At 42.4% G+C, this 14084-nt stretch overlaps 1 protein-coding gene across 1 annotated transcript; it reads left to right on the top strand.

Moving 5' to 3' along the window:
* Positions 1-9821: 9821 nt before the first annotated feature.
* kpna7 (karyopherin alpha 7 (importin alpha 8)) lies at positions 9822-13888 on the top strand (the record flags this gene model as incomplete). Its single annotated transcript, XM_079279411.1, has 12 exons — positions 9822-10165; positions 10245-10388; positions 10461-10543; positions 10923-11091; positions 11285-11384; positions 11667-11749; positions 12120-12206; positions 12316-12492; positions 12704-12937; positions 13106-13288; positions 13405-13551; positions 13805-13888. The coding sequence occupies exons 1-12, from the start codon at positions 10100-10102 to the stop codon at positions 13886-13888; spliced, it is 1557 nt and encodes a 518-aa protein (XP_079135537.1). The 5' UTR covers positions 9822-10099.
* Between the last annotated feature and the right edge of the window lie 196 nt (positions 13889-14084).

Here is a 14084-nt window from a genome sequence, read left to right as displayed (position 1 = left end):
GCCGGCAGTGTATAATGTTTGTTTTTAAAGCATTTCAATGAAAACAATGCTGAGAGCAACAGAGTTAATAAACCAATAAAGTTCATTATATTCACCCGATCCCTTGTTAATGTGGAAAAACATCAATTAAAGCCTCAGCAAAGAGTTTGAGTCATTTAATTGCGTACTTTGCGTGTCACCTTAATGTAAGTACGATAACTTACACGACAGTTAACTACGACAAAAGGAGGATTGGCCTGTTAAAACTACAGCGTGCATGTACAATGAAATCACTGGATACACAAGTGAACTATAATGATTATGTTATCACTCAGTGGGCTTGTTCTTACCAGTCACAGCTGCTGTGCGAACACAGACACAAACACGCACACAGGTAGAAGGTATCTGATCATGTCTGATTTTGTGGTTGTGTCACCTCTGCCTCACCGATAATTTCTCTTTAAATGAAGAGAGAAACAAAGAAATATATATATATAGAGAGAGAGAGAGGTGCTGCGATGACAGTAGCCATACCTGAGTCATTACGACATGTGGAGGTGACGGACAATATTTTAGAAAAGCATCCGTCCTTGTGTGTGTGCAAAATAAATGTCAGCGGAGCTATGGAATGCTTGTCTTATACGTAGGCTACCTCATGAACAAATACAGACAGTAACTATGTCAACAGAGACCTAAGAGCACTGTAAGAATCATGCAAATGCACACACACTAACCTCCACACACACACACACAAAACCACACACATGTTATCAGAAGATCAGGATATGAGTGATCACTGCCTTTCTAAGCCAGGGAGTTTCCTTTCCCGACTGCGGCTCCATTAAAACAGTGTGTGTGTGTCGGTGTGTCTGTACTCTTTACCACTTCCAAGCAGCTTTGACCTGCCAGGAGATCAACAACCTCGGCACCTCAGGTTGTTCTTAGATATACACACTCATGAGCGCAGGTAAGCACATGCACTCACACACTCACTCTCCTTCTCTCCAGGGAAGCAGTGTATCATATGTTTGCTCTTCATTGGCGAACCTTGGAAGTGAAAGAAAGCAGTGTGTTTGCTCATCAAGAGCCCCATTCAGTCATTCTGTCACTTGTTGTATCACAATACAAAGCTGTAAATGACACCGTAGATCACATGCTTCAACACTACGAGTAAGATGTATGAGGGCAAAGCCTCTGACCTGCCGGCAGCCGAGGCAAAGAGAGTGACAAGCGAACAGTAGTATTGAGAGGAAATTTGGTGCACTACTGGGTACCGAAATCAATGACATGTAATTATAATGCTACGCTCATATTCAGGGTATATGAAATGAGTTGTGTACTTTAAGTCATTGAAAGCATAGAAGGGTTTCCAGCTCTGCAAATGGGGGTTTCTTTGATGTAAACAAGGTTGAAGACCCCTGACAAACACTTTTATTCAAAGACATTAGCTAAGGAGAACATATGTGTGATTTTGGGCTGTGTAAAATAAATTGACTTGACCTCATAGATTCAAGTCTCAACAAGGACTTGAGACTTGACTTACGTGAAACTCCAAAGACTTGAGACTGAAAGACTTGTTCTTGAGAGGTGAAATCCTAGCACACAACTTGTATATTTAATATTTCATTAATTAGGTGTGACTTGGACATGCTTCTCCAACAGACAAAGCGGTTCTGAATTGAATTGCTAGAAACTGGGAATTAAATGTTGTGAAGAAGGTAAAACAAAGTTTTCCATTCATTTCCTCTAAAACAAAGTGAAGCTCTTCTAGCTACAGCGCAGAAACTATGTGCAGCATTGGCCACATCGGTTTGCTCCTCTTTCTACTTTCTTGCTCCGGTCTGGTTCTCTCCTCCAAAGAGGCTGAATCCAGGCCAATCCTGCCCAGCTGTGGAGCGTTGAGTCTGGACATGTCAGGACGTGCACACCCCTGAACATCCACAGAACTGGTGATTTATCTGTGTGGGACTTTAGTGTGCTTTAATCGCTGACAAGAAACACACACACACACACACACATGCAGGCACATGCACACAGTGACAGGTGAAGTTTGTATCTGCAGTGTGTATGTGAGAGAGTAGAGTTCAGTCAATGTGTGCACTTTGTGTCAGTGTGTTTATTCCAGAGTATGTGTGTGTTTGTGAGTTTGCAAGAGTGTATGCATAAGTGTATGTGTCCCTATACCGATGCTTGAAGTCAGGTGGGCTGGCACATCTATGGTCCCCTTTGAAGGTGTGTTCATGTACACACACACGCGCACACACACACACACACACACTGACCAGCTGTTTCTCTCTTCCATTGCTCTTTGATGTCTCTACTTTTTCCATCCTACCCATAGTGCATCTCTCTCACACACACACACACACACACACACACAAAAACACACACTCACTTTTAAAAACTAATGATAATTGACCTTTTCCCCATAGAGTCCTGCTCAGATAGAGAATTAAATAAAAAAAATGTGACATTCTATTATAACAAGAATGCAAAAACAGCCCTATCTTAATAAGTCATTGAGTATGTTATTGAACGTTAAAATCTAACATTGGGAACAAAAATGATTTGACATAAGGGTCACTTGTTACAATGGAAACTGGAATCAGTGGAAGTATCACTTTTAGAAATAAGGGTTCCAAACAAGTTCTTCTGAAGGGCTGAGGTTCTACCCAGAACCAGAGAACCCTTTTTTTGAAGAAAGGATTTTCAAGGGTTCTTTGTGATTCCATTGAGAACCCTTTTCTTCCACAGAACCCTTTTTGGAAAGCATGGCTGTTAAACAATACAGCCCACACACCCCAAAAAGCTGTGCTCGTAAACTATTATTGTTGTGGATTTGCGGGTCGAATGGTTTTAAGGGGCATCTTTGTTTCTTTGAGAGTTTTGTCAGTTTTTGTTTGTCAGAATTTTTTTTTCTTGACGAAATATTATTGTTTAAAATAAAGCAAAATGACCTGAGCTCGCCACTCTTCTTGCTGTGCAAGTTAAAATAAAATACACAATACAAAATACGCTTTTTGTAGTGAATCTAAATGTATATACTGTATGTACTTTGGTGTATTACTGTTGTCTCAGCGCCATTTTACAATTCTAAAAAAGTCTTTATGAGTGACAGCAAACAAGAATAATTATTTGTACACACACGCACGCACGCACGCACGCACACGTCTGTCTGTCTGTATGACAGTCAGGTATGGTAATTACTGTTTAGATTCAGCCCTCTGCAGTAGGTATGTGTCTGCAGTAAAATGGACAGAACAATGCAGAAATCAACACGCCTTTTCTTCAATAAATGTCACTGCTGTTTTTGCACGGGGACACACTGGCGCTAAAAGAGGGATCAGTTTCACAATCACTCGTACATAATCCATGATGATACGCACACACACGGACTTTTATGTTCACTCTTTCAATAAGGACTTTGTTGTACATTTCAACACACTACTGGCATTGTGTTTAGCATTGCTGATTTATTCACTCTGATTTCCACGTTGTTGTTTGTTAAACAAATGAATACGGAATATTCTGTACCAACAACACCGTGTAGTTTCTGTGAAGCATTGCATTTGAACCCCGGCTGCATGGGAAAAAGGTGACTGTGTTTATGGTGGAGCCTCAGATCACCAAAAAGCTCAGTTTTGAACCAAACATTTTCCCATGTAATCTTCTTCTAACCATCTTCCCTTCACCTTGGAGCCATTAAGACCTTCTAGTGTTACCTGGCTGTGGCCCAGCGGAGCCCCAGAGCCCCAGCCTTTGTCCAGGCTCGGGCAGCAGGTGAATAGGATGCCAATGCGAGGGGCCTCTCAGCCCGGTAACACCCGATACCTGGCTCACACCCCCACAACAACACCCACCCAACCCTCTAAAGTCCTCACTGGACCCCTAAAACCTCCAACTCCTCCTCCTTTTGTCTGCCTGCCAGCTGGCTTCTTCACTCACAGACACACACCGAGAATGAAGGATGTTATTGTGGACGGTATTGCCAGCTTTGCCCCCCACTGAGAGTATGTTGTGTGTATGTTCTCAGTTCTGCCCCGTTTCTTTCTCTTTTTTTTGTCTGTGAGGGCTCTGCCCTGTTGTCTGAGCCTCATATCTCTATGAACTCTGTGTTCACCTTTGAAGTTCTCCATGCATCTCCTCGCCCCCTCCGCCCCTCCCCATCTCTCCTCCACCGCTTTGATTCCCTTTCTTGTTTCTGGGAGTTGGCCGATCCACAGATAATGCCACTCAGTCTCTTCCAGGCTACATGTCTCTGAGAGAATCAGCATACATATGAAGAGCGCACGGAAAATGTTCACATTTTGTGATTTTTAAAATTTTGTTTTATTTGTGCATTTACATATGTGAGTATGTAGATAAAGTAACACATACATGCAGGCAAACATTTGGGATGAGTGTTTGAAAACTCTTGCACAAGATAGGTGTGTACAACAATGGATGGTAGTTTAAAAAGTGTGTTTGTTTGGACTGGATCGCTGGTGTGCTTTCGACACAAACTGTCCATTGCACTCACTTTTTACAGCATGTCACCAATGTGCTGAAATAGCACAGTTACTTTGAAGGCCCGCAGGTGGATTAAAGGAAGCCTCACATTTACATGCTGACGACAGTTTGACTGGGCTTGCTTAAGGACAACACAGTGAAACCTTTTCATTGCTTTTTACTGCCTTTCGCAAACAGTCTTAGCCATCACCCTTCGGTTACCCACAATGCATCTGTCTTATATTGCATCTCCATCCTGTTTCTTTTTTCAGGACGTTCTTGTTGTGTTGCCTGGACACTGTGCAGATTAGAGGCTATCCTGTGTGAATTTGAAAAGTTGTTGAAATTTAACAGGATTGCAAAATATCATCACAGTATATGTAATTCTTCAACTGTATATAAAAAAATAAAAATAAAAAGCACCACTTCTGTAGTTTTGATGGAATGATCTTCTTATAAGTAGATTCCAGTTGTCATGAAATTGTCAATATTCAAATGTCCATGTCTGTTCACTTTAAAGGTTTCTCAGCCATGTTTGTTTGACATTGGAACAAAGAAAACTCACAACAAGATCCACCTGTTCAGGTGCTTGTTTTTTGAAGTATAATAACAATTGTGTTTGACTTAATTTACTGTATTTTGTATTTACTACAATCATTTAGAAGATCCCCACACTAATGACAAAATGCTGAGTTCGTAAAGGCTTTGCAAACTTTAGATTACTCATTTAATGACATCAGACAGATCACATCTGAACTTTTATCAAGCAAGAACACATAAATATATACTTTCCAAGGTACGAATACATATAAAACACCACAAATGTAACACCATGAACTCTTGATCCTATCATTTTGATGCATTACTGTGTGTAATTCATCAAAACGCATGCACAAAATCGCACACATCCTACTTGTAAGTGATAGAATGTTAACAGCAAATAACAAACAAGTGACATAAACCTGGTGTTATGGTGACACGCTACTCTAGAAACTGGACACAAGAGATACTATAAAGACGTGGTGCGATTGGGAGAGTTGGCATCATTTTACATGTTCAATATGAAGGAATGTGGAACATTGTTGTACATTTTATATGACAAAACATCCACAAAGAGGATTTGTAATCAGTTTGTATATTTATTTATGAGGCATTTTGTGAACTTAATATTACTCAACTTTGTTTCCTGCGTCTACGTCATGTAAACGTTTCTATTTTTTGACCGATCGTCAGAGAAAATTTGTATTGATCTTTCAACCCTGTCTGCCAATAAACATCTGTGAGTGTGTGAGTGTATGTGCACATGTGAGTGTGTGAATGCCCGTGTCTGTGGGAAATGACAAATGGCTTATTTCGATCTCTCAGCCATTGAGCCCTCAGCCTGTTTATGCAAACCAACAGCGAGGGCTTTGTCAGCAGAAACAAATGATCTATCAACACACGCACACACACACACACACACACACACACACAATGTAGCAGCCTGGTCCATTGTGAGTATGATGGATTGGACCTGAGGTGTGTCTTATCCCGGTTATTGACAGGCAGGTATTGGAGTGGCAGCATGAAATATTAATCGAGTGGAGCTGAACGCCAGTGTGTCTAAGAATGCGAAGGAGAAAGAGAAGGGCAGAGAGAAAGAATGAGAGAGATGTTTGAAATACTGCATTGACAGCAGTCATACCTGAGGCATGACAGCATGAAGACTGATGAGTAGTATCAGAAAAGCAAGCACTCACATACCACACGTGTGTCTGAGAATTCAAAATGATATCAGTGTGAAATTATTTGTTTTCTCAATGGAAATTCCCTCCATCTTTGATTTCATGTGCACAAACACGCACTTAAATGTCTCTCTCCCTCTCCCTCTCTCTCGCTCTCCGTTACAACCCACATCCTGTTATGGTTCTTTTTCTCTCCTCCGCTTTGATATCTAAGAACCGCTGACTTAAGTGCACAGACAAAGCAGACCTTTGTCTTTACAACCCTGCATGAATGTTTGTCATCATTATTCGCAATCTCTTGTGCATGTGTGTATGTGTGTGTTTGACTGTGTCCGAATTCTTCCTACCATAATGATAGTAACACACACACACACACACACTCACACACACAACAGTAATCCTTTGCCAAGGATTTGTCCTCGGTATTACACTTTACAGTAAAAAGCAAAGAAGGTTGAAACATCCCTCCACTATTAAATGTAGGGAGGCATATTATGCACAAGTTTGTGTGCGTGTGTGTGTGTGTGTGTGTGTGTGTATTGACGCAGCACTGCAGAACAATCTATACTAATGATTTCCCATAGACGCCTCAAGTTGATCTGGGAACCAGGGAGAATGAGAGGGAGAAAAGTCAAAAGAGACGGATGAAGGGATGGAAGGAAAGAAAAAGGGACAAAGGAACAAGGCAGCACTCGGGATGGAAGGAAAGTACGGAAGGATAAACACCAGTGATGTGAATCCATGATTTACAACTGAAACTCTGTCAGAACAGTGCTGACTAAATGATGTGCTCACTTTTCTCCTTTTTTGGTTCAATTTTGTTGACCACTTCCTGAAGTTATAAGTCATTCATAGGAGGAACTTTTGGGCTGCCAGGTTGCTCAGAATCTCTCTTGCTGGGTGACTCATTAATAATCCCGTCAATGAGATGCTAATGACTTTCTCACTTAACCAATAAGTTCGTAATTATTCTGCTGTTGTAAATGTTAATAAATCATAAGTCTGTCGTAAATATAATAAATCATTTGTGATGAATGGATTCTGGCCCTGATGCTTGAATTGCAAATGAAAAGACAAAGCACGAAAAATGAATTATTTATCGTTTATACAGCCATTAGCTAGACACACATTAGAAAGTGGTACATGCTGTGACTTGAAGCTGTAGCTTTTTTGTACGTTTTTAATAATAGTAATTATCCACTACAACTGATGAGGAGTCTCTGTGAGTCTCCTGTTTTTGAATAAAGGATCATGTAACAGCGAATGCTTCTGCATACAGTGATTTGGGTTTGCGTATGTGTGTGTGTGTGTGTGTGTGTGTGTGTGTGTGTGTGTGTGTGTGTGTGTGTGTGTGTGTGTGTGTGTGTGTGTGAGTGGCCCTGAACCTGCACAGTGGAATTTCCTCCATTCACCTCACATTGTTCAGACTTAACAAGGAGTCAAAGACAACAGGGCAGGAACACTCCACACCCTTCAGGGCGTCTCTGAGGAACCATAAGCACTTCCAGGTCAAAAGGCCATCAGGATGATCTTACGGGCAACGAGGCCAGGTCTCTCACACCCACACCCACACACACCGCAGAGAAACTCCACATCAACAGGTCATCATGCCACAAATGATGTACAGAAGTTCTGTCTTTTGTGAAACAAGTGAATCTTAGAGCGGTGTAATGGGGCAAGCTGAATTCTCTGAAGATGTATTTTGCAGATTTTTTTCTATCGCTCGCCATCTCCTGAAGCAGAAATTCTATATGTGTTAATACCTCTGGCCAAAGCTCACAGTCGTCCTCTGAAGGACATTCCAACCTCTACGCTAATGATAATATGAATGTAGCCAGAGAGCATGAGAACAAATGAAATCGTCCATCTCTGTTTGTTCTCTCTGCGTTCCCACGCCTGACAGAGGGAAATCACTGACAGAGAAGCAGGGAGAAGAAAACAGAGCCGAGGTAGAGGAAATGTCAGGGCGACTGTCCGACAAGGGGAATAACCTTTTGTCTTTTTTCCTAATTATTTCATTGTCCCCCTGTCAGGTAACTCATGCTCATCGCTTTTAAATGATCCTGGACTGGCAGCAAAAATCGGACTTAATCACACGTTCAACCCTAAACCACAAAAACTGGGCCCTAAACTGGAGCATGTATTATTCAACAAAACTCTTCAGTGGATAAATCAATGTGCAGCCCCCGTTCCGCTTTAATAGCCTAACCCGTGTGTTCTCAAGCGTCAGATCTCTATGAAAAATGTATAACAAGCTGACAGACACACTGCTGACAACATCTTATCACCATTTTATATGGCTGTTGTGCTGATGTATCACCAACATTAATGTTCATCTGTCTCTCCGTGACCGTGGCATCTGACTTATGCAAGTAAAACATTCACACTTGCTCTGTTTTGGTCTTCTGGCTTTTCAGTTTGCTATTTTCTACATGTTGGGCAGGTAATGACGTGTTTTTATCAGGGCTCTGTGCTGCAATAGGATGTCTGTGGGGACTAATGTGAACAGCAAGACTAACCATGGAGAAAATGTGCAGCCCTTAAACCCAAACAATGAACTGAACGAGGCTAAAAAGCAGAGCTGTACCCTTGAATTATTAATTCTCTGTGGGTTTTACCACAACGGGCTGTTTTTACATGGAATACTATGATTTAATATGAATATACATTTTGTTTGGTCATGTTGCTGTGGCGCAGACGTACCCAACCAAGTCTTAGGTTGGCAGCAATGTGTTGGTGTTTTCCCACAGTACAAGTGCAAGTACAAGTACAACGCTATGTATCCTTAATAATGTGGACATGTGATTGTGTGTGAGACAGCAGGGTGTCAGAAAGAAGGTTTACGGTGCTGCATTGGACTAAAAGACCATGACGAGGGTTGTGACCTACACTCAGAAAGAAAGAGTGTTTATACATGAGTCTGAGCGCTCACAGTCACATGACCCTTGTGTGCATGTGTGTGTGTGTGTACATGTGTTATAAAGAGGAAGCCATTATAACTTGGTCAGGGGGAAACCTCCACTTCAGCTGCTATTGTTCAGCCCTTCCTGGTTATTACAGGGGAAGACGAGACTCCATCACTGTCACACTCTTTCTCTGCCTCACTTTCCCCTCTTTCACTTATTTGATCTCTTTATGTTCATCTTTACCCTTTTTTTCCGACAGAGATAAAGTTCAAATACGATGAATTCATAATGTTTAAGCAATACATTGGATTTAAAATAAAATCACATTTACACACTCAAAAGTGGGCTTGATGAAAGTGGTTTTATGCTGCCATCTATTGTCTAGGAACGGCCATGACTGGTTACGACCACGAAAAAATATATCATGTGGAATTCCAAGGCGTATTGTTGCTTATTTTACAATGATTAGTATTACTTCAACATCAGACATGTATGTAGGTACTAAACAAAGTAAAGTCAAGCGTTTATCTTGTTCTTTTATCTTCTGCATGACACAAACGGATCAAACGTGCACACTTTTCTTTTCATAAAGACTTTATTAACAAGGCTAACAAGCAGTTCATCATCGTACAGCTGCAGGTACATAAGACACATTAACAACATAAGCGTCTGAACAAAGGCCTTCAACTAAAGACTATAATAGCACTACAAATTGCACGGTATTGAAAAATAAATAAGTAATAAAACACACCATTCTCTCCAACACATAAATTGCAAAGAAATGAGTTCACAGACCCTTGCCCAACCTAATTGGCGCTGGAGGGAAAGCTGTTTTGGTTACTTCATTGAAACGCGCACAGCCTGCACGTGAATCAATCACATCTAATTAGATCCACCTGAGGCGACTCTCCTCCTCATAACCTCCCCGCGGTAGGTCTCATTAAGTATTCACCAGTCTCAGTTAAGCAGAGAGCGCGGGGCCACCGTGCGTAAACGTCCACCATGCCTACCAAGAACGTTGTTGACGAGCGGATCTCCAAATTCAAGAACAAGGGGAAAGACCCAGCGGTAAATTGATGTTGCAGCTTCATAGTCGTCGACGTACATAATAATAACTTTATTGACCATGCATCTCGACCTCTGGCAGAAACTTCGAGAGAAACGCATCTCGGAGTGCGTGGAGCTTCGCAAAGTTCACAAGAATGAAAGTTTCCTGAAGAGAAGAAACCTAACGCTGTCGTCTCTCCCGGACGAGGAGGCCCTCTCTTCTGATTATATCTCCAACGCGATGGTCAGTTCAGAAACCTCTTTACAAGTTCGTTCTTAAACTAGTGGAGCCTCTAACGGTGCGTCTGTCATTTAGGTGACCTTACCCATTGAGGATATCATTAGAGATGTGAACTCCGACTGCAAGGAGTCCCAAACCCGAGGGTGTCAGGCAGCCAGGTGAGCATCACGGGTCGTTTTTCAACTTTGGTATGAACCATAATTTGTTGCATACGATGCAATTGCTCTCGTGTCTTATGTGCAAAAATGAGTGATTAGTTGATCACCAAAATTGCTTTGATAATTCTGTAAACGTGCAACATGCATCATGCAAAGACTGGCAAATAAAGCTAAGGTGAGGACTGAGTTTTTGGTCCTAAGGAACTATCTTTTGGATTGTTGAAGAAAAGCACCATATTGAGGTGATCACCTGTGGAATTGTAATGGCCATTTTACACAACCTATTGGGTTACTTTAATATCTCCAGTGTTCTACCCATTGCAACGAATGGAAGTGAAATCCATCGCAACCTGTACACTTCTTTCATCCTCCCCCTCAGGAAGCTGCTGTCTCAGGAGCGTAACCCTCCTCTGAAGGAGATCGTAGACGCAGGTCTGCTGTCCCGCTTTGTGACCTTCCTGTGCATGGATGATGAGCCGAATCTGCAGTTTGAGGCGGCGTGGGCCCTTACAAACATCGCCTCTGGAACGTCTTGGCATACTCAACAGGTGTGAACACGGTATTGAACATCTGTGACGCACAAGCATGGTTGGCCTAATTATTGTGACTTCAGCCATTTGACTGAAACCGGTTGTCAGGACCGTAATCATCTTGAGACTTTAACACAGACTTCAACTAAATGGTCTTAAAGGATTTCTTTATGGCTCGACGGTCCAACACCACAGTGTATTTGTGTGTCAGGTGGTGGACCATGGGGCTGTACCAGCTTTCATCGCCTTGCTCGCGTCGCCCATGTTGCACATCAGTGAACAGGCTGTCTGGGCTCTTGGAAACATTGCAGGTAACATGCTGAATGTTTTAAACCATGTCTGGATTTGATTATGAATTGACGCAGCTGATACATTTAGGATGTTAGTAGGGAAATAGTTTCCAGAATGACAAAAACTAAAGATGTTGCTCACTTTATGGACCATTAACTCTTACTATGTTGAGCTATGAATTGACTCATGCTTGTGTCTTTCACTAAAGGGATTGGTTTTGAAAAATAACTCTGGTGCACAGAATCTACATCTGTCACTGTGGTTTGCGTACTAACGTCACAAAGCGTGACTTCTTGTTACAGGTGACGGCGCAGCTTATCGAGACATCCTGATTGAGTGCAACGTTGTCCCAGCCTTACTGGCCCGCATCGCCCCAGACACACCAGTAAATCAAAACTTCGCCTCAATCTTCATGGAATAAATTTACTCCGACCTCTCAGAAACTGGCATTGAGCTTCGTAAAGAGGGCACTCTGCCAGCTTGCACTGCGGTGTGGATTTTAAAAAAGTGTAAATGGCTTTAGTAGACCAAAAGAGCCCACGTCGTATACGTCTGGCACATAATTCTCCACAATGCAACTCTACCACAAACTGTTTATTTGGATGTATTACAACGTTTGCTGATGCTGTAGCTTTGCCCCGCTAGCCTCAAGTAGAGATGAGGAACTGGCTACAGAATTTGACTTGTAGATGGCGTTAACGTCAAGTCTAAATGTTGTTTCTGTATTAGTCCTGTTCATAATGCTTTTACCACAGGTTGGCTACCTGCGTAACTTGACATGGACATTGTCCAACTTGTGTCGCAATAAGAACCCTTTTCCACCGGTGTCTGCAGTCCAGCAGGTAAGTGAAATCAAAGTATCTGCGCTTTGCATCCAGCGCCACAGAAGATTCAATCCAATGCAAGACAGGTGCTACAATGCCAGCAGGATGACTGTAACTCTTCCTTCAGGTGCTACCGTCTCTGATCCAGTTGCTCCATCTCGGCGATAAGGACATCTTGTCTGACTCATGCTGGGCAATCTCCTACCTCTCAGATGGTGACAATGGCCGCATTGATGTTGTAGTGAAAACTGGCATTGTCTCTCGGCTGGTGGAGCTAATGAGCCACGAGGAGCTCAGTGTCGCGGTACAGTGCGCTTGACTCATTCAACCCTCCATGTCCTCAACGCGCTATATAATTCAAACATTGCATGAGCTGTCGGATCTGCCATCTGCATGTGACGCTAAAACGATTGTTACTGCTACATGTTAGGATTCTATAGTGACGAGTAACGCACGTTCGCTTGGTGATGGGCCAGAACTATCAAATAGTAATCGGTTACCTATCTGCCCTCCAGACCCCAGCGCTCCGCTCAATCGGGAACATAGTGAGTGGCTCAGACCTGCAGACCCAGGTGGCAGTTGACGCTGGAGTTTTGAAAGTCCTACCTCAACTGATGAGGCACCCGAAGGCCAGTGTGCAAAAGGAGGCAGCGTGGGCGTTGTCGAACATTGCTGCTGGCCCTTGCAGACAAATCCAACAGCTCATCACCTGCGGCCTGCTCCCCCCTCTGGTGGAACAGCTTAGGAATGTGAGATAAATCATGACAGTCTTTCTTTTCCTCCGACATCATGTTGAACTGTAGTTTTAGAAATGATTATTCTTGCGCTAATGCAAGCAGGGTCTACTTTAATGTTTTTCACTGGACGGCAACAAATGTTATGTGAGAAGTAGCTGAACAATTTAGTTTTTTCCCCAGGGAGACTTCAAAACTCAAAGGGAGGCAGTGTGGGCAGTGACAAATTTCACCAGTGGGGGCACTGTGGAGCAGGTGGTCAATCTGGTGCAGAGTGGAGCCCTGGAGGGGATCATCAACCTGTTGCAGGTCAAAGATGCTAAAGTCATTCTGGTCATAATGGAAGCGATCAACAACATCTTCCTGGTGAGGGGGCCAGAAAACTCTCAAATTCTTGCACCTAATCATAAAATGTAGTACAATTTGACTTGGAACTAGAAATGGGCGGATGAGAGGGCTGCTTTCAGTAACTGACTTTTCAGGCAGCGGAGAAGCTCGGTGAGACGGAGAAACTTAGCCTTCTGATTGAAGAGCTGGGAGGCCTGGACCGCATTGAGATGCTGCAGAACCACGAAAATGATATGGTGTACCAGGCTGCTCATGCCCTCATAGAGAAGTACTTCGGTGATGTAAGTAGCAGAGTGGATGACAAATTGCCTAAATCCATATTTTTAAGAGCACACTTAAGATTAGAAAATGAAGTGGATTTTCATCGGTTTCTTCATACAGTTTTACAACAAAGTAAATTCATGGAAACGTCTCATTAAGCTTGTGCCATATCTGAGGGCAAGGGAGCCCATTTAAAATGGCGCCAATGTCTTTGTAATTGCAGGTTTTGAAGCGTACTAACATTGTTCGGTTCTTCTTTTTTCTTCCGACTAGGGTGAAGTTGTGGGGGTCAAGGTCGACAGTACAGATGATGGATTTGTATTCAACGCTGATGTTCAGGGAACCTTTGACTTTTAAACGTGTTTTCCATGTTTGAAGTAATTTAATAAATAAAGGTTGTACATGAATTGAAATATCTACTTTGCGTTAGTAATTGTATCATAATTTCCTGACCTGTGACTCGTGATGATAAAGAAAGTTGGGCAATCAGCTAAAGGGACTTACAACCAAATACTCTGTGGGTTAGGGTTCAGCTTTGACTTCCTGAAATAAA

This window comes from Melanostigma gelatinosum (genome assembly GCF_949748355.1).
Source record: "Melanostigma gelatinosum genome assembly, chromosome: 11".
In the NCBI taxonomy this organism is placed as follows: Eukaryota; Metazoa; Chordata; class Actinopteri; order Perciformes; family Zoarcidae; genus Melanostigma; species Melanostigma gelatinosum.
The sequence above is the reverse complement of the archived record's forward strand: the minus strand, read 5'-3'. Positions and strand labels throughout refer to the sequence as shown.